Source organism: Ochotona curzoniae, unplaced genomic scaffold, assembly GCF_017591425.1.
Source record: "Ochotona curzoniae isolate NIBS_2020 unplaced genomic scaffold, NIBS_Ocur_1.0 scaffold_3890, whole genome shotgun sequence".
In the NCBI taxonomy this organism is placed as follows: Eukaryota; Metazoa; Chordata; class Mammalia; order Lagomorpha; family Ochotonidae; genus Ochotona; species Ochotona curzoniae.
In genome coordinates, this window is record NW_024467115.1 from 24589701 (window position 1) to 24610948 (window position 21248).

At 42.0% G+C, this 21248-nt stretch overlaps 1 protein-coding gene across 10 annotated transcripts in view; it reads left to right on the plus strand.

Annotated features, from left to right (window-relative positions):
* UTRN (utrophin) overlaps positions 1–21000 on the plus strand; it is a 491247-nt gene extending 470247 nt beyond the window's left edge. For 5 of the 10 annotated variants that reach the window (XM_040965592.1, XM_040965593.1, XM_040965590.1 and 2 more), the window contains 4 exons: positions 4308–4466; positions 4744–4984; positions 9533–9641; positions 11083–12025. In XM_040965592.1, coding sequence (XP_040821526.1) covers positions 4308–4466; positions 4744–4984; positions 9533–9641; positions 11083–11375 — 802 coding nt within the window. In that variant the 3' untranslated portion in view covers positions 11376–12025. Of the gene's footprint in view, positions 1–4307; positions 4467–4743; positions 4985–9532; positions 9642–11082; positions 12026–16969; positions 16993–18883 lie in introns of those variants that run through there. The other 5 variants (XM_040965598.1, XM_040965595.1, XM_040965596.1 and 2 more) reach the window with 4 other exon arrangements.
* The last annotated feature ends 248 nt before the right edge of the window (positions 21001–21248 follow it).

Sequence of the window (21248 nt, forward strand, 5' to 3'; positions counted from 1 at the left end):
TCTGGACCAGCCATCCATTGCTTCATCTAATCCACTGAGGAGGCCCAACACTGACACATGAACTCACATTCAAACCACCAATTCTGAAAGTGAGACCCCAGGCCCCTACATGTCCCCACCTGTGCCATTACTGACCCCTGGAAGCCCATACACCAAATCCCCAAAACTTTCCCATTGGTGCCCCAGGCCACTCTACCTGGGCCCCGCATGGTCCCCCATCCCACGGGGACTCACAGACCCAGCACACATAGCACAGGTGAGCCCAGGGACCCAGGCCAGGCAACCCAGGCCCACTGGATCCCCCGACCCCGGAGGCTCATGGACCCAGCACCAACCACATAGGTGGAGTTGAGACCTAGCACAACCAATTCTACACCTATCCTGGCTCTTACAAGTACCAGTGGGTGCTATATTATAGTCCAGTCTGGTGCTCCCCAGACCTAGTCCACACCCATGCCAAGGGAGACTGCAGCCATGTCCAGCCCAGCCCGCTACCTCCATTCTGGTTCTCTTGCTCACCAGTGGGAACCCCAGCTCCGCTGGAGCGTCCCCTTACCTCCCTACCAGGCCTGTTCCCAACCACAGATCTTGTTTGTGCCAGTGGGGATTGAGGTTCCACAGGGACAAGACTCACTGGTGGGTATTGTGATCTAGCCTTGCCATGTAGGTTACCAGTGCTAGTTATAAGGGTGCACCAGTGGATGGTGCTTGATAGTGGTTGATGCTAACTGCTCAGGTCTCCCACATGTGCTGATGCTTCTGTCTGATCCTTAAAGTTCCTCTCTTTCCTCCCTCCAAACTACTCAGTCTCAGCCCCCGTATTCACCTGCAAGTACAGTGGCCTTGATGATGATATTCCCTCAGTAGTACTCCCTCACCTGGGATTCCTTTCAATTCCTGCATACACACACCCCTACCCTCCCAGAGCAACCTGCTGGGAAATCTGACAGCTTCATCCAGCACCATTGGTGACTGGGCTACCCAGCTTATATGCCCACCAGGCTCCTTCTCCCCCAGGGCTGAGCCACCTTGGCCAGCAGGTTCCCCCTTCCCCAGGCTGAACCACCCAGCCAGTGTCAGGAGCATGTGGGCCAAGAAGGGCCTTGGGGCTCCACACAAGTCCCCACCAGGCTTCCCATTCCCTGAGCTGAGCCACCCAGCCAGAATCATGATTGCAGGCCAAGAAGGGACCAAGTGCTCCACCCAAGCCCCTGCCCGGCTCCTCCTCCCCCAGGACTAATTTGCCCTATGGGGCTTGTGCATTTGCAGGCCCATCCTTTAAAATTCTATGCTTAGATCTTTTCTGGAGAAATATTTGCAAAATGTGCCACTCTATTCTTTACTTTGGTATCCTTTGTATTATATCCACTGTATCTTGTCAATTTGTCCTGTTCATGTGTTACATCTCTCATCTAGTTAGTATTCTATGGTAATGAGTCATTCATCTCATAATTTCTTGAGAGTAATTCAGAAAGTTCATGGAATGGAGTCAAAAGATAAGTCTGTTTTAGTGCAAAAATTATTCAAATACATATATAGTTTTTACAATAATGAGTTTTCCATGAACTTGTGTATGAATTTCCATTTTTTACACCAAAATAGGCATGGTTTGATTCTACTTTTGTGACACTTTTGAAACATCTTTATCATTAGGTTTTTCTTCCTACCTGCAAACTGCTCTCCCACCCCCGCCCCATATGTCTGTGCCTGATTTGTGCTTGATATTGCTGCATGGGCTTTCTAGGAAGCTTTAGATCTGCTTTAATGATGCTGCAACTCTGCGTTGATACAATGCCCATCTTGTCTTCTGACCCTTCTAAGCATAGGTACAAGTGTGAGAGTCCCTAAAAGCCTTTTCCATTTCTTTAGCAGTAATATTACATCCTCTCTGGAATGGAATAAAAAAAGATGTCATATATTAGTCTTTGTCAAATCTGTGTACCTAATTTTCAATTTCTGAGAGAAGATTCATTTGGTTGAGACAGGCAGATTAAGCTATCTGTGTCCTATTGTGGTTGTAATGGAAATATGCAAACTTTATTTTTATAAAATATTTGTGTAGATGTATAAACACACATTCGCTAGAACATAGAATTATGAGATAAGTTTATTTCAATCTAAAATATTGAAATCCATTCATATGTGAGGTCTTTAAAAAGTTTATGCAAATACATATTGTTCAAAAAATTCTGGTTGCAATTTGGGACTCTTTATGACACTGCTTGGGATGCTGGTACTCTACTTAGAGTGATTCAGTTTGAACATCAGTTTAGTTTCTTTCCTTTTTTTCCCTCTCTCTGTAGATGTATTCATTTATTTGAAAATCAGAGTTCTAGAGAGGGTCAGAGGATGGAAGATAGACGGGGAAAAGAGAATCTTACATCTGCTGGTTCACTCCAAAATGGCCACAATGACCAGGAGCTTAATCTAGGTCTCCTACATAAATGGCAGGGACCCAAATACTTGGACCATCTTCTGCCACCTTTTCCCCAGCAGGAAGCTGGAGCAGAAGTGGAGCAGCCAAGACTTAAATTGGTATCCCAGTGGGATACTAACATGGGTGGACGCTTACACACTAAGCCACAATGTTGCCTCTCAACTCCTTTTCTGATTCCAGTTTCTTCATATGTTATATCCTAGGAGGCAGTAGGTTATGCCTCAGGTACTTGGGTTCATGCCACCCACATTAGAGACCCATGTTCAGTCCCGTTTCTGACTTCAGCCTGATACAACCCTAGATGTTGTAGGCATTTGGGCAGTAAACTAGTGGATGCGAGCTTTTTCTCTTTGACTTTCTTTCTGTTTCTTTCTCTCTCTACCCTTTTATAAATCAATCAAATTGGAAAAAAAATTCTGCATGCATTTTAAAAATTGGCAGCAAAATAAATATATCCTTTAATTCCATGTTCCATGAACTTTTGATGTTTCCACTTGTATTTAAATAGAAAAGGAGGAGGAAGTAAAAGAAAGGAGGAAAATAAAATAAGTGGCCAATAGCTGATCCAAGCCTTTTCCCTGGCTTTTGGCAAAGGCATTCATTTTCATCATTTGTTTTGTCATCTCTCAAATCTCATCTCTCCAATCCAAGACACAGCTTTTTAAAGAGCACCTTAAATCATAAATGTCTTTCCGAACCTGTCTTTATCAGAGTAAAGGTTATAACCCAAGTTGGATTTTACATTAAACCTACAAAAATCAAGAGCTGATACTAATCAGGTCAAGGATATAAATAAATCAAGGTCCAGGTGAAGCTGAAAGAAGACCAGTTCTTTCATCAGTATGTACCAAGTTCTTGGCAATGTTAGTCTGGACTATGAGCCCAGCCTAACAGGTGAGCTCTATAAGACATATTTGTAGCCACATTGTTTGCCACAAAGGTACAGTCCTGGGGTATTTACATTTAGTACTCTGATAGCTGCATATATTATAGGATGCTGTGCTGAAACTCCATGCTGTCAATCAATGCATAAAATCCAGGCTTGTTTGTCAAACGCCATCAAAACAAAACAGATACAGTCTTTTAGGACTCTTACCAGTGTGAACCAGGAGATTTAGTATTTGCACATTTGCAAGATCCAATCTGATATCTTGCCTAAGGGAGGTTTAGGTCTACCAGAAAGCAGTGTTTTCGTGTGGGGCTGTAAGTGCCGTCTGCTTTGTTATACATCTATTTGTGTGTGCTGTGAATGCAACCACATGCTTGATAAACCTAGTTCACTTAAAAAGTAGTTGGATGAGAGAACCCAAATGAATTGAATGTAGTTATTTGTTTCGGTGTTCAATAATTGGTCCTAAAAACGACTTGTTGATAACATCAGGTAAAACATTTGTGTTTAATGAATATCTGCAATTCTAATTTCAAGTCATTTAAATACAAAATTATAAGTAATATAAACCTCACTCTTCGTACTACATTTCCATCAAATGCTGAAAGCAGTAGTCACCTCATTCTTACTCACTGCTCTTTTAATCTACTCTTCAGTATTCAGTGACTGACTTTACCTTGTGCTTTCATTTTGACTCTTTAATTGCTGTGTCTTGTTTTCATTTCTTCTTAGTGAAATATTTGCCCCATGTTTGTGAGATACAGCCATTAAACGAAGGCAAAGCTTCAGATGTTGGCATGCACTGCACACACAGTTAGATAAATATCTTCCCAGTGTATCAAAAAGGGAAGTCATGGAGACCTTGAGGTCTAAGGCAGACATGGTCCAGGTGCCATGTGGTCATCAGCACTTATGCCTCGTGTGTGTCCAGAGATGACCCCATCCAGGCTGAGCCTCTGCCCCTGGGCCCTCTCTCTTCAGGGAGGACGAGCACGCCCTTATCCAGCAGTACTGCCAGACGCTCGGAGGCGAGTCCCCAGTGAGCCAGCCGCAGAGTCCCGCTCAGATCCTGAAGTCGGTGGAGAGGGAGGAACGTGGGGAGCTGGAGCGGATCATTGCTGATCTGGAGGAAGAACAGAGGTATGTTGGATGTGAGATAAGACACTATGTCATCCTTCCCTAAGTTTATGAGGACTTTAAGAAACTGGGATGGAGACTGCAGGTACACTTTGGTGTATCTGCTGATGTCTCTAGAACATTCTTCTACAGCTACAGTTTTTTCTTGCTCCCTCTTCTTACTATTTACACACATTGTAACCTAAGAGGAAAGAGAAGCCTAAGCTAAATTCAGAGCTCACCATTGTGAAAAGAAGATAGCATCCGTGTTAGTCACTTGATCTTTCCTTTTCTGTATTAGAAATCTGCAGGTGGAATATGAACAGCTGAAGGGGCAGCATCTAAGACGGGGGCTCCCCGTGGGGTCCCCTCCTGACTCCATCGTTTCTCCTCATCACACATCTGAGGATTCAGAACTGATAGCCGAGGCAAAACTCCTCAGGCAGCACAAAGGTCGGCTGGAGGCAAGGATGCAGATTCTGGAAGACCACAATAAACAACTGGAGTCTCAGCTTCACCGCCTGCGACAGCTGCTGGAGCAGGTAGGCAGTGCTCCTGGTCACTCCTGCCTGTGGCAGGCTTACTCGTCCCTGGGGCGCGTTCCTGGTGTCTCAGTGGAAACGTCCACCTTGAGTTTCTCATCTCCATCATTCACATAGGCTGGCTTAGAAATCCCTTGTCACATATAACTATTAAATTCACAGTGGCAAAGGCAATTGTGTTTGCCCGCATTTATGCTGGGGTTTCCTATCACGCTGAAACCAATCTCAGCTCTGAACCGTCTGGGGACTGTGATATATATCTGCAGCATCGCATAAGAAAAGCACCTGTGGTGATTAGGGGCCAGGAAGTGACCTGCAATCTACATTCTGAAGCTTCCTTCTTGTGAGCCAGGAAATATTGTTTTCTATTTTCAAGAAATTGAGAATAACAGATGGTTATTAATTTGCTACTGTTAGTAGACCATCTTTTATGACAGTTGCTTGCAAACTTTCTTGGGGATAAGAAATGCAATTTATATTATGATAAATACATACATGTATGGTGAATACAAAATAATATGCACTTTCTAGAGAATTGCCATCTCTTACTTTCTGGTTTTTATCCTCCCTGCCTACTACTTTTTCTCTTGTTTTTCTTTCTTAATGATGGTCAGGGTATTCTAAATTGATTTTTTTTAACTCTGCCTTTTCTTTTTTAATTTTTTCACTATTTTAGATGCTGTTCACATAGTTTCACTGTGGGAAGGATCCAGAGTCAGGGAGAAGTGGGTGTGATCATTGTTTCCAAACTCTCCACCTATTCTTCCCATTTCTGGTGGAAGGGGGGAGACAAGGGATAGGCCATACCCAGCTTCCCAACCATCACAGAATCCAGGCATGGGGAGAGGCCACCCAGTATCAACCCAGCGTCACAGTGTGGCATGCTCCAAGGGTTCTGCTGATGAGACAGTCTGAGATGCTGTTGGTCTCACTGATCTATGAATGAGGAATCCCTTCCAATGCCCGTTGGCTGGCAGTCTCCATTTGCCCAGATATTCACTGTCCTACTTTGGCTGGGGTAGATGTCCATATGTTCTGTTCTTCATTCTTGGCTATGGTACCAGGCATTCTCACAGAGCCCAGTAGGCTACCATGTCCCCTATGTGCACCATGGTCTGCTGTCCAGCACTCCATCCTCTACAATGAGGTGGACCAGTTCTCATAGGTGAGCTCATGGATCCAGTCTAGGTGCCTCGGGCCAAGCTGGACCTCAAACCCTAGGGCTCACATACACGGCACCCACCCTGTAGGTGACCCAAGCCCCATCAGGACCCACTGCCCTGGGGCTCTTGAACCCAGCACCCACCACACAGACGGAACCAAAGAGCCAGACCAGATATCCAAGGCCCTACCAGACCTCCACCACAGGGGCAGACAGATGCCGCATCCACCACACAGGTGGGCCCAGGGACCTGAGCCAGGAGACCCAGGAACCTCCGTACCACCTATTCATGGTGGACCCCAGGACCTAAATTAAGTAACCCAAGCATTGACAGACCCCCAACCCATGGCAATCATGGATCCAGAACCCGCCTTGTAGGCAGGCTGAAGGGCCCCTCCATCCCTGGAGCTCATGCACGCAGCACTCACTGCTCCCAGACTGGCCTGGCTCATCTCACCCCAACATCCACCAGCAGGTGCTTTAGCCTAGTTTGATCCAACCTGCCCCTAGTGCTAGCTTATGCTGGTTGGTGCTACAGTCTAGCTTGCTTAGTCAGCCCCCCATCCTGGCTCCAGTATGAACTGGCTGGTGATGAGGCTCGACCCAGCTCCTCCTGCACCCCATCCTGCTTGAATCTGATAGTGAATGTTATGAACTGGTCTAGCCTGGTCCACCCCCAAGGCCTGACCCACCTATGTATGCCAGTAGATACTATAACCTGGCCTTGTTTGGGCTGCTCCTTCCCTTAGTTCTTATGCTTAGCTGCAATGACTGCAACCTGACAAAAGAGTTCCCTAAGCTCCTCTATCCAGTCTCTTCCCAGTGGCAGATCTTGTGCATATTAATGGGTCCTTTGCCCAGGCCGACATTGTCTACCTCTTGTCCTGGCAGGAATGGTGTTCCTCCTTAACTGGCCCATACCTTTTCTGGTTCTTACTGTTGGATGTTGCAGCCCAGCCACACCTGGTCCGTGCCCAGACACAGCTTTCACATGGTTCAGCAGGGGAGCCTGTTCTACACCTACCCTTACTCTCACGAGAACCAGTGAGTGCTGGAGTTCAGCCCAGTCTGGCACTCGCCATGCTGAGAGAGCACTTACCCATGCTGAGAGAGATTACAACCATGTCCAGCCCAGCCCAATGCCCTGCTTCTAGCTCTCACACTCACCAGTGGGAAAACCAGCCCAGCCGGGGTGTCCTCTTAGCTCCGTAACCAGGCCTGTCCCCAGCCACAAATCTTGCATATACCAACAGAGATTATTGTTCCACCTGGGTGAGCCCACATTCTCTCTGGCAGATTCTACCCCCAGACCTGATTCACTCACATTGATCAGCTTCATGGCCCATGGCCTCACAGTACCCATTTTCCTTTTCTCATACTCACTGGTGGATTCCATGTTCTAGCCCTTCAAGTAGAGTGACTTTGTCCATGCAAGTCCCAGAGAAGTCATTCCTCACCTGGACATGAACCCTCAGCTCCCTGTTCATCCCCATCTGTGCATCTCCTAGACTCCTTGTAACCCCACACCCCCAAGTTCCCAGAGCACACTGTTGGGCAGCCCAAGGGCTTTGCCCAGCACCATTGGCGCCTGTGTTGTCTAGCCCAAGTTCCCCCAGCTGCAATCTGGCAGCTGACGGGGAGGAGGGTAAGGCCACGTGCCTCCAATGTAGACTTATTTGGGATCTGCCCACAACATGGCGGTGATGGGCAGAGCCAAGATCCCAAATCAAGCCCAGACCTGCTCAAGATCTACCACAGCATGGTGGCCATGGGCAGAGAAAATTCTCGAGCCTCAAGCCCATACTAGCTCAAGATCTGCCCTCCACATGGCAGTGACAGAGCTAGGATCCCAAGCCTCAAGCTTGACCCAGTCCAAGCCCACCTGGTCGCAGCCATGCAGCTGGGGAGTAAAGCACCCGTGTCTTGAAAAATAGGAGTCAAACTGTAGAACTAGTAAAGAAAAAGTCCCTGCAGTGAGTTCCAGTTTTGCAAGATCTCAGCAGACGGACTGGGAATTCCTTTCTCGTGGCATCCATAGCAGTCATGTCACCATTTGCCTTTGTGTCTAGTCTAAGCAGTACAGGGGCTGTAAGCAATGTAACAGGAATGCCTTTCTCAAGAAAGTATTTATTCTCTCCACTGATTTTGTTTCAGATTTTAGAAAGCCTCTTTTATATTTTGCCATCAGTTTCTGTTTAGATTGTCAGTATCACTCAAAAACAGCACTATTTCTGGTGTACAACGCACAACAGATCTCATAGTTTACCCGCATACTTTCCTCTTTGTCTTTCAGAGTATCAGAACTTGTGTGGGGCCATTCAGTGTTAACAAAAAAATGTATGCACAACTCCATGCGGGGGGGAAGATAGGCTCCAAGCCTTTACCATCGCTTGTTGATGCTCGTAGAAAAGCTAGAGGCTCTTTGCTCCTGTTTCCTTCCCACCCGCCCCCCTTTCTCTTAACAGAGCTGCTTAATGGTTCATGTGCCCTCAAAATTGCATTGGGATGCTTTTAGAGATAGCTGGTAGCTAAACGGCTCTCTATATCCAATCCTGTTGAACTCTTATCTCTTCTTAATGATTTAGCATGAATGCCAGGAGTAGATGGAAAATCTAACTCTGACAGTAAAAACTGGCAAGGCTACCAGACTTCAGCTAATTTAGGTTTAATACAAAAAAAAAATCAAGCAATTCTAACTGCATTTGCTCTGGTAAGGATCACATTTTCTAATTGGACCGTATACTGATGGCTGCATACCATAGACATTTCAAAGATTTATGCAGAGAGGCATTTATGAAGTGTTTGTTAGGTGTCAGATGGTTCTGATTGCTTTAGGAATACTAATTCATCCAGTCTCACAAAGCCCTGTGACAGAGGCACATGTTGCCATCCCGTTATATAAAGAATCGGAAGCACAGAAGGTTAGAGAATTTGCCTGGAATTACACAGCCTCTGTGTACCAGTTAGATTTTGAATTCAACCAAATAAATTCAAAATCACACTCTTATTCTCTAATACTGTGCTTAGATATTTGATGTGAAAAAATATTCCGTGTGTTAGAGGTCCCCATTGCTAATTCAGAGAAATATATTTCTTCATCTCCTTGGTTGGCAGAAAAATAATAGAACAACCAGGGATGCAGATGACTTTGGTAAGTAAAGCTTGTCATGTAATCTTGGAAGTTCTCCAAGCTATCCCCATGGGAAGAGGAGAATCACTGAGTGCCTGGTGAAGCACTCGTGGCCCACACAACTGATGTACAAATTAATTGGAAATGTTTAAGAACAAGGGACTCTACATGATCTAATAATGCGGGTTGAGGTAGGGGAGAAAGCATTCCTTTTGGGCTACTTGAATTCTTTCTCTCATTTCACTCCATGTTCCAGCCTGCATCTGATTCTCGAATCAATGGCGTCTCTCCCTGGGCTTCGCCTCAGCATTCTGCACTGAGCTATGCTCTGGACCCAGACCCTGGCCCGCAGTTCCCCCCAGCAGGTAGGTAATCCGAGGGCACAACTCGTTTACCCAGGCTGCTTTCTGTTTGCCATTTGTTCCTGCCTCGTGTTAAGTAGGAGTCTTATGCATGAGTTCCTCAGAGGGTAAGAGTTTTATATTCTCATTGGTTTTAAAGGAATATAGATCCATTGTAGCAGTTTCAAAAAAGCAAACATTTTACAAAAATCAGCTATTACAGACCTTATGTAACCTGTCACAGTGGACTGAACTGTGGCTGGAGGAAGAAAAATCAGCTCTTTCTTTTGGGATGAGCAAGAAATATATTCTAATTCTTTTTAAAATGATTAATTTCTAGGATGTTTTCTGTCTAAAATTTCACATTTATATGTACCAGGGTGCTTCATACATTCATGAAAATGCAGGTCATAAAACAGCTATGGGTGGTTTTCAAAAATGTTTGCACCCAAATCAACTTATTTAAAATTTCCATGAACATTTTATTAAAATACTTATTTATTTGAAAGAATAACAGAAAAGAATAGAGAAGTATGAGTGCATTAGGAGGAAACTGGGTCAGAAACAGGGCTGCTGGAATTTGAAACAACACACCTGTATGGGATGTGGGCTTCCGATCAGTGGCTTAACCCCCTGCTCCGCAAAACCAGCCACTTTTCCATGAACTTTCTGAAGTACCCTCACATCCAGAGCACAAAAACAAAGACTATGTTAGCCAGAATTGTGATTTAGTTCACCCAGATCTGTAAACTCACATAGCTACTCTTCCTTATCGCAGAGCTTCTAGACATTGCTCTGCTGTCCATTCTTTGGCCTCATCCAGTCCATTGGTCACGATAGGAACCTACACCGGTCTCTAAATTGGATATTTAGGAATGGCATCTTGTGATCAGTGGAAATTCTACTGAGATGTGTATACTGTTGCCAAAACAGTTTGTTTGTAGGATATTTTTTGGTGTAGTAATCAGAAAAATTAAAATGCTAGTATTTTAGAATGGCTTTGATTGTTATACAATAAATTTAACATTTCCTTACATTTGAGACAGCATAAGCTAGCCTATGCTGAAGTCATATTAAAGAAAGGAAGGGAAAAAGAGATATTTTCTCCCATAAAAAATCAGAAATGTAAATAAGAAGCTTTGCACCGTACTATTTATGATTAAGTCTTGTATTTCAGCTGATGCATTGTGTCTTTGTACCCTAATGCTAGTCATTTTATTTTTATAAAATCATAATGCCAGCAATTAATAAAAATATACCTTCGGTTCCCATTCTGGTCATTGAAAACTTGTTTGCTGTTGCTCTTGGATGACTAGTAGTGGTTTTTGCTCCTGAAGTTGGATTTTTGTGGAAGGCTGGGCACTAATTTCAAAAGATCTCTTGTCCCTTTTAAAAAATGTTTCAAGTTTCCATTGAGCATTGTTTGTGTGAGTGAGATCTCTGTGCTTTCCCTGTGCCGTCACAGCAGCAGAGGACCTGCTGGCTCCCCCACATGACACCAGCTCGGACCTCACCGAGGTCATGGAGCAAATCAACAGCACGTTTCCATCTTGCTGCCGTGAGTACACATTTGCTTCTCTACGTGCCCCTCAGTCAGACAACAAATGTGGTATTAGAAATTGTAGTGGGTATTGTTTGAAAAGGAAAAATGCATGTAAGTTGAAAGAGAAAATGAAACTCAACTTTGATATCATCGTATCGAGGGGCTGCAGTGACAATGCCCTCCTGCCCTTTGAGACTCATATGATTCGTGAGTGATAAAATGAAGGCAAAAGAAAGTAATAAATCTCATGTTAGAGGAAATTATTCTCTTCAATACAAGCTATTGTAAGAATCTGTGTATTATTTCAAACAAGAGCCTTAGTGGTGTGCTAAAAAGGAATGAAAACAGCCTTTCTAAAGTAATTCCATCTCTTCATTGTTCTCTGATGTCATCAGATTCTGATAGCGAAGGGGAGTATTTCCAGAATTTTCTTTTGTTCCTGCTGGGTTTTTTTTCCCCTCATGGAAAAAAAGAGCTGTAATGTGAATCCGAGCAATTTAAGGTCTCGTGGATTACAGTCCTTTGAAATTTCCAGGATATAACCAAATAAAAACAATTCAGATGCCAGGGAAAATTGTGTAATGATTCAAATGTATTGATTCTTTGCAAATATTTTGTGTAGGCATCTTGCCACCACAAAATTTCTGATGCTCCATCCTCTGATACAAATGCATGCAGACACTTGATGCTACAATTATATTTTCAGTAATCTGTTGAAGAATATGAAGACTTTATTTCCTCTCAAACTTACTGTAAGATTAGGCAGTCGCAAAACTAAGATGTTTATGTAAAGCTCAGCCTTTCATTTCACCATTTCTGTCATCTTTTAGAAAATATCCTAAATGAAGAAAAAATTGTACAAAGTCTTGGGAAGGTAAAAAAAAATAGTATCCCTTGACTTGGTCTTAAAATTTTTCTTCAATTTTTTACCACTCTGCGACTTAAAAATGCTATCATTTTCAGGTTGTGGAAAAAAAACTCTTTAAATATATATGCACTGAATATATATTTTATCTAGTGGATAAGACACCAGTTTAAAATATCCCATAGCAGAATCCCTAAGTTCAGATCCCGGCTGTGTTCCAAATCCAACTTCCTGCTGACTCATGCTATGGGAGCTGGCTGGCAGTGGCATATGAAGTTGGACTCCTGCCAACCATGTGGGGTGCAAATGCCGTTGTGATCATTTGGAGTGTGAACCAGTGCGTAGAAAATCATTCCTGCTTTCAGATAAATTTTTAAATGTACGCCTTTATATTTCTGTGTCATTTCACAAATTTTTATTTGTAGTTGTGCTGTTTCACTTCTCATGGTATGCTAATTCACTTTTACACATCAGTCCCTACATTCAGCCCCCAAAAGTGTTTGCATGTGCTTGGCTCTGTAGAACTCACAGAAGCCTAAGAAAATCAATGGTTGCCGACTTACCATTGCATTGTTGTTTCTATTCTAAGCTCAAAATAAATGTTAATTTTTTTTATTACTAAATAGGTAGATTTTACTTGTTTGAAAAGTAGACTTGCAGAGAGAAAGAGACAGAGAAAATGAAAGATTGTCAAGTAGATACAATGTCTGAAGCTGGGAGCCAGGAGCTTCTTTGGATACGTGTGTTTAGTGTCCCAGGGACTTGAGCCATCTTCTGCTGATTTTCCATTAGCAGGGAGCCCATCAGAAATGGGGCAGTTGGCACATGAACTGGCATCCAGGTTCTTTTTAAAGACTTTGGGTATGCTAATGTGTTCCAGAGTTTCTGCAACGTTCTCCTCTAGTACTTTGCCAAATCAGGTCTAGGATTTAGATCATTGTTCTGCTCTGAGTTGATTTTTTAATGGAATGTAAGGTAGGGTTCTTGTTTCATGCTTCTGCATGCAGAAAACCAATATTCCCACAACCACTTTTTGAAGAGAGGGTCCTTTCTCCAGGGACTGATTTTAGCTCATTGGTCAAACATTAGTTGGTTGTAGATGCTAGATTAATTTCTAGGGTTTCTATTTTGATCTGTTGCTCTACAGCTCTAGGTTTATGCCAACACCACAGTGTTTTAACTGTAATTGGCCTGTGGTATGTCTTGAAGTCTGGCATTGTGATGCCTATGCCTTTGCTCTTGTTTAAGATCGCTGTATTTTGTTGAGGATTTTTGCATGTATGTTCACCAAGAAATTCAGTCTGTAGTTCCTTCCTTTGTTGTATCATTTTCTTGTTTTGGATTTAAGAGTTGCTGTTCTGACAGAGTTTAGAGGATTCCCTCCATTTCCACTGTCTTACATTGTTTGAAAAAAGACCAAGCTGCACACCACACCCTGGGGAGCAGTCACTGACTCCCACAGACATGGCATGCAAGGCGTCCACAGTCTCAGGATACGGCCCTGGGAGCCTGCCCTGTTGCTGCAGAGAACAGAGGTGTTTTCTGAGCCAGCTGCCCAGGGGGTGCTCAACTTGGCAGCTTGAGCCCCAGAGCCTGTGATGAAGTGAAGGGATGGGAGCACCTCAACAGTCCTATGTGGGTACCCAGCAGTTTGCCAATCCTCTGGGCCACACTCAAAGTCAGTGGGGAATGCCCATTTAGCTCTCTGATGAAATGCCCTGATCTGGAGCTTGCCTGAGCCACCATCGCCTCTACCCTCACTTACATGGCTTTGCCCTGGCTGCATGCTGGGGGTCCTGGCAGAGGGGAAGGGGAGAAACAGGTGTGTTTTTCCTTTCCAGGCGTCCATGAGTGCCCTGGCCCTGCAAGTGCTCCAGGCCAGACTCACAGTCAGTGTGGTCCACAAGGCTCTCTCTCAGGAAATAGCAGTGATGAGGGCTGCCATGGTCTACTGTCATTTCACTCTCAAGAGATGGCCTCCCCTCCAGACCTCCAGCGGGGAGTCGTGGACCATGCTCCCATTCACTGCTCAGTGTCTCTATGCTGTCCACGCTGTTGCATGACACCTTTTTCTTGTTTTTCTATACAATTTCCCTGGCAAATCCTCCTGGAAATGTGCTTCCTCTGTATTTTCTGTATCTTCTCCCTCTTTATCTTCAGGGGGAACCACATCACAGAGGCTGATCCCATTCATCATGTTGGTTCCTCCTCGCCCTGGCAGTCTCAGGACTTAGAGGATAGTTTATAGAATCTGGCTCCATGTTATGTTCTGAAATTGTTACATTCACAAATATTTGTATGATTTAGACTTTTCTGTGAGTATTCCTAAGCATGCTATTTGAGTGAATTCAAGTTACATTCTATGTAAGAATGATGTAGGGCCCAGAGCAGTAACCTAGTGGTTAATGTCCTTGTGCCAGGATTTCATATAGTCACCGGTTTCTATCCCAGCTGCTCCACTTCCCTTCCAGCGCCCTGCTTGGTAGCCTGGGAAAGCAGTGGAGGACAGCCCAAGGCCTTGGGACACTGTGCCTGCTTGGGAGATCCAGAAGAAGCTGCTGGCTCCCTGGCTCCTGGCTTCAGATTGGCTCAGCTCTGGCCATTGGCGGCCACTTAGGGAGTGAACCAGTGAATGGAAGATCATTCTGCCTGTCTCTCCTCTCTGGTAATCTGATTTTCCAACAAAAATGAATCAATCTTTAAAAAATAATAAGTCATATAGTGTATTTTAGCATACTTTGAAATTTTCAAATTTGAAAACACTTGTTTTTGGCTTATGGAAGTTTTATTAGTTTGGGTTTAATTTGTTCTTCATGATATTTAAATTCATATTTTTTGGTAGTGTAAAAATCAATATAATGACTGATTTTTATAAAAATTAAGGTTTAATTGATTTCTACTTTAGTTGATACATATTTTATGATTCTTCCCAAAGTCATTTATTTCCAAAATTGATGCAGAATGGAAATCAACACATGGCATAGATTCGGCATCCATTGTATTGTCTAACAGTAATATGTTATTCCCCCATGGTACCAAAACATTGCTTGGTATTCATTCACTTGCCATCTTTTAAGTAGCTCAGCTATCAAATATTGTAGTCAATTTTCTAAATTCCCAAAGCTCACTCACCACCTGCAAAGGGTTCTCTGAACGGAGCAGACTGGCACCCTACCAATTGGTAAATCATTTACCAAGGCTGCATCAGTTGCTTCTGCCTGACATCGCTTCTCACTAGCATACAAGATGAATTTATCTGCATGTTAATCTTGACTTTTAAGCTTTTATGGATTAAACATTAGCATCACCACAGAAGAATTTCCATTCCTGGACCTAATGTGAAGCTATAACCCTAATTGCATAAATTGGCCTGCTTTAACATGACATTTTAAAAACTCCGACTATGTATTGATGCATATAACACTTTGGAATTCCTCTGGCTTCAATTATTATCCCAGTTGGTTCTGCTAACATCCTTGAGTTATGGCCTTTTCAATTATGCGTCAAATTATTTATATTGAATTTCACAACAGAGAGGCAGGTAATTTCAAGTGAGTGGAATTTAATTGTGCTACTTATTAACCAATGCACCTGAAATTTCCATCAACAGTTACAATCATTCTGTAGTGAAAATGTGCTTTGAAACTTTTGGTTTCAGACCCTCTCATGTGTGGAGTAGTGGTCGGAAGTTAAGGAATATTTGGTGCCAGACCAGCAAGTGGTGATCTGTATTCTATTGTGTGTTGCCTACATTTATTCAACTTAAGTATTCTTTAAGAAATCAAAACCTACTGAAGTGCAACGGTTTCCTAATTTCCTTTTAAATTTTATTGTTTTACAATTTCTCCTGGGGAGTTCCTATAGCTTTTTACTTGATAAAAAAAAAAAAAACTGTGGACTTTAGAAGTACTAATTGGGAGAGAAATGGACCAGCTTTCTGTCTAGGGTTTGGTTGTTGGTTGTGTTTGACACTTAGAGGGGTAGCTGTTTCTTTTAGTTAGTGTGTATAAACCTAAGGTGTACTTCATTCAGCTCAGCTCTCTAGCTCATGTGTGTGCAAAGGTCCACTCATTTTCCTGGTGTAGCTTACATATCTGGTGGAACCAGGAGTGTTTCAGCCTCATTTTTCTCCAAATATGTAGCTCCCATATTTCTTCTCTTAGCATCATAGGAAGGGTGCCCTTTATATCTGATCTTTCCTCCAAAGCTACTAGCACTGAATGTGCAGTCACAGAAACTCTTTTTATTTTAAGTACTCAGCACTAAAATAAAATGAAATAATTCAATAAAATAGAGATTAAAGGAATGGAACATCCCAGGAGAATAGGGACAGTTTGACTGAAAACTAGATAAGGCATTTTCTGGCAGGTGTAGCTCCTCCAGACATCTGCTGTATTGAGTATCAAATTACTTGGCAGTTGAAAGAGGTAGGGGTGTGAAAATCAGACGTTGGAGAAGAGACACACTTGCTGTCACAGGAACAGACTAATTGTGGCCAGCGTTGTCGCTGGGGAAGAAATTCAGCAGAGCAATCAGCTGGGGTAAGCAGTTAGAGTTATTGAGCATGCCACAAGGGAGCAACACACAGGTGGGCCAGTCAGGGACTGGCTGCTGTGACAACAGGACTGCCATTCAAGTAAACCCTTTAGTCTATATTTCTTTGAGAGATTCACCCCATGGTTAACATATTTGGGGTGAAACTTTATGAATCTTGAAGCACTGAGGCTATGAGAAACAAGACTAGAAAAATTAACAAAAATTTTGAAAGTGTCTTATTTTTACCAAAAAAGAAAAAAAAAAGCTTATTTTCTCTTTAGTATCCATTTAACAGCTGAGCTATTATCCTGCTCAGAATGACCATTCCACACATTTGCATGTCTGAATGTTGGAACTAGGGAAGCACCAATACTGCCTTCAATTGATTGGTTTTGTTTTCTCTTTCAGCAAATGTCCCGAGCAGGCCGCAGGTAAGAGCTGATGGGCAAATGGGTTCGAATCTTCCTGAGTAGAGTCTAGAGGAAGCAGATTAGTTCCCACTGATTTCAATATTCGTACTTCATTATCCATGTGAAGAAGCAAACTTGCTTGACATTTACATGTTAGTTGATTCTGCATTCAATTTGATAGCCTGTTGCTGGGGGGGGGAATCTCAAGGCAAGCTATCCATATACCAAAAATGTCATGTGTTTGATCCTCTGAGTTCTACCGCTCTTTATTGACATCTTAAGTGTTATATAATGTCACCCTGGATAGATTGCATCAACCACTATTGTCCCGAATATCTACTCGTGATAGTTATTGCATAAAACTGACTTAAGGAGAAAGTGCTACAGGTGGTTTTAGTACTTTGAAGGAATTTCACGTCTTCATTTAAGATTATCGGGGGATTCTTGGCCCATGTCTGCCTTTCAGTATTTCCCTTATCAAGTGCTCTTATAGTCATATGTTACAGGTTCATGGGAAATCTTCAGTTTGCAACTTCTTTTAGTGAATTCTTTGTTTATAATTTTAAAGCAGATAAATTTCTGACTGTGTTCTTGGGAAAGAAGGTCTAGGACCTCTACTGAAGAGAGTGTAGTAAATAGATGGCTGATGTTGGGTACACGCTGAAGGTGCCTGCTCTGATTACTTCTCTTGTCTTAGCAAAGGAGAAGCCTACATTTCATCAGTGAGCGAGGGTTGGGAGGTGTAGGGGATGCTGTAAGATGTGCTTCGAGATATAGGAGCAGATGGACTGGGAAATAGTGTGTCTTTAAGGAGGCCTCAAAAAGTTCCACCAGAGGTGCAACTTAAGGGTTTAACTTCAGGTCAGTCTGCGGGATTTTATGTTTTCAGCCACACTCAAGTTCATGAGCACAGGATCAAAACCTGAAGTTGTAATCTGACCAAGTGAATACAAGGATTCATGGAACAAGGCGGTGAGGTGATTACAGTGGTTGAAGTAGACCATAATGTCATTGTAACAGAAGTGGCTTGTGTCTGATACAGGAAACCAAAATGAAAAAAGATGAAGAGATTGATGGATTGCAAGATTAAGATATGAAAGAATAGCTAAAGTTAACAGTCACCGTGAAAATAAGCTGGAAAGACAGAGATCATTGTTAGTTTGCTGGGCAGCTTTTCCAGAAATTTCTTCAGAAGCACAGTGATGAGGTTGACCCAGGCTTCATGCCAAAGTTCTCCATAAAATAAGGGACAAGAACAGACTGACTGTCATGGAAGTTCTTAAAAGTTCTCCTGTCATTGAAGAAGTGGTTTGGTTGATTCATTCTAAACTGATTGTAAAAAAAAAAAAAAATTGTATAATCTCAAAGTACTTTAAACAGCAACTTTGTAACCCTCACTTTAAAAAGTTGATACCACTCCCTTCAGTGTAGCCACATTTCTGTCCTCTGGCATGGGCCACTGAAGTTGGAGCTAGTACCTCTGCATACTCAGATGAAGTTCCTCTTACCTGGACCCTGTCTTGGGATTACGACGTGTTGGAGTTGTCAAGGGACCTGCTCCCCACGTGATATCCACCCCACCTAGTTCCCTAGAGATAGGTGACCAACGTATGCCTCAAGCAGTCACCGTTAGACCCAAGTGCTCTCCATTTTAACTTGGCTTCTAGCAGGAGAGCAGACCCGCAGTTTCCTTTGTATCAGCTGCAGTGGCTTCCATTGGCTGAGAAAGGGCCTCATCTTTCTCAGGAGGGCAGATGTCACACAGGGTTTCATGTTCCTACTTTGGACAGAAGAAGAAGTTTTGGATACCTCTACCTTGAGCATTTCTGTTTCCTTAAAGCGTCAGCAGATCTCTGCTAGCAGTAACGTTTTATGCATGTCATTCTGACAGTGCTGCTTTCCCCTCCCACAGGCAATGTGAAGTATTCATCCAGCCAACCAACATTTCCCAACTTCCAGTATTGCAATTTTCAGCAAATGCCAATCCCAACTTCCATTAATTAGAAGCTTCATGGCTCCTTGACACGTGCTGTTGAGTGCTGTTGAGTGTGTTTCACTGATGGAGTAAAACACTGACTATCCAAAGAGAAAAGGATATTTTGTTTTTATAATAATCCTATATTGTTGTTTTCTTCTTCCCTTTCTATGCAACTGTAAATTACTGAACAGAGAGGTATTTGGAAATGGAAATACATTTGTCACTGATTTGTATAATGTATACAGCAATGGGAAAGTGGGTGGGGGATTTCTAATATGATACTGTCTTTTTTGATAACATGGCAAAAATTGCATATGAACTAGATGACCACCTTGCATTTTTACATTCCTTCTGCTCTCATATTAACCTTGTAAAATAACTTTGTGTATTGTTTGACTCTTACCACTATATTTTGGTTATTTATAACTCATCCACATGACCAAGTAGATTTTATCTATTTTTCCATGATTTTGCCAAATTAAAACCTTGATATATTTCAGTCCAAAATATATTTATGTGGATTAGGCTACATCTCTGTGTAAGCTGTTTAAGTTTATTTGATATCTTCTATTCAGTTACTTTAATAACCACACAAATAACCACAATAAAAATGACCTGTGGGCCTCTTATTGGATTTTCTTCCTTCCTTTTTTTTTTGCTTTTTTTTTTTTACTTTTCTCTATATAGATAGGTCTTGACTTCTTTATTTATTTCATGTTCCAATCTATTTGGTAGAGAATCCTTCATTATAATAACATCAAAGATCATTTTTGCCAAAGTTATCCATTTTAAGCATATTTTTTGTGTTAACCCAGACACAAACCTTGGTACCACCTTTCCTAGTTCCCACATTTTGATTTGCATCTTTAAATATGCAGCTGGCCTTTCCTTATTCAAATACTAGAACATACTATTTTCTGTACTTCTTTCTAAAGATAATTTATTGTTTTGGGGAAACAGTATGTGGTTGTTTTCTGGTCCTTTATAATTTTGAAACACCTGTTTAAAGCAAACACAAATTTAGGGCTTGTCTCTTTTCTCCTTTTGAATGAATACACAGATGTGTTACTATGCTTCTCTTGATCGATGATTTGGGAAGCATATTGACTGAAAGCTTTTGTCTCCACTTCTACCAAGGGAAGAAATTCATGCTTACATGGTGGTACTCCTGTCTCTACCATTGAGTGCATTCTATTAGGTATTAAGTTTAGCTTTTGGTTTAACATCTGACTGATTGAGTTTAAACCTCTGACTTCATTATCAAATGTAGAGGAGAAACCAAAAACAGAAGTGAAACTAATGTATTTTGATTCATGCCTATGTGCTTTAAAAGCATTAAGACTTTTAAACTTTGAGTTCCTTTTAGCTGGATCTGGCCAGAAGGAGGCTTAAAGTTCGAAATTACTATTCTTTTAGAATAGGTTGGGTGGGTTGGGAGGGCTTGGGTGTCTATTTGCAGCATAGATATTTTGAGAAGAAGAATATTGTTTTATAGAAGAGGAAAGCCATGGCCGCCTGTCTACCTCAGATCCATCTTTCTCCATTGTGTCAGAAATAGCTTTATGCCATTGCAGTCTGCAAAGTCTCAATCTTTCATCATGCTTTAGCAGATCCAAGAAAACACCTGTTCATTGGGACAAATTCCCTTAACTCTGAGCTCCAAGTTGTAGATTTGGCCTCTTTCTTGTTATTACTTTGGAAAGTCATGCATTAATTTTTTTTTCTGCCTGTATTTGTATGCAAAATGTTCTGTATCAGCTGTTATGGAAAAGCTACATAAAACACTACATTGTAACCTTCTGAGTAATAATAAATAAATGAAATATATTGCAGTAACAACAACGGGAAATGCAGTTATGTAGTTCTTTTGAATATTGTGGCAAAGAACTCATCATAGACGTATCATCTAATCTGCTTCCATGTTGTATTTTTCATCCTGAATAAAAGTAATTTTAACACAAGATGACTTTGATATTTGTCAGCTGTGTTCACTAATAGAATAGAAGCTTTGAATTGTTACTTATAATGACAAAATATAGAGTGTGTTTCCTGATAAAACTACATATTTTCTTGCAGCTTTTTTCTAATCCCTAGAAAATCTCTTGTTCTCACTCATTCTAGGTCTCTCTTTCTCTCTATTCTTTCTTTCTCATATATAATCCTTAGATAATTCTTAATTTCCACAGAAGATGAAAAGCTTATTAACAGGGAAAATAATGTTCAATGTTAAGGACTATGTACTCAAAGCGTCTTACATCTTTATTTTAATAGCTAGATAATACTAACATTTAGTAGGTTA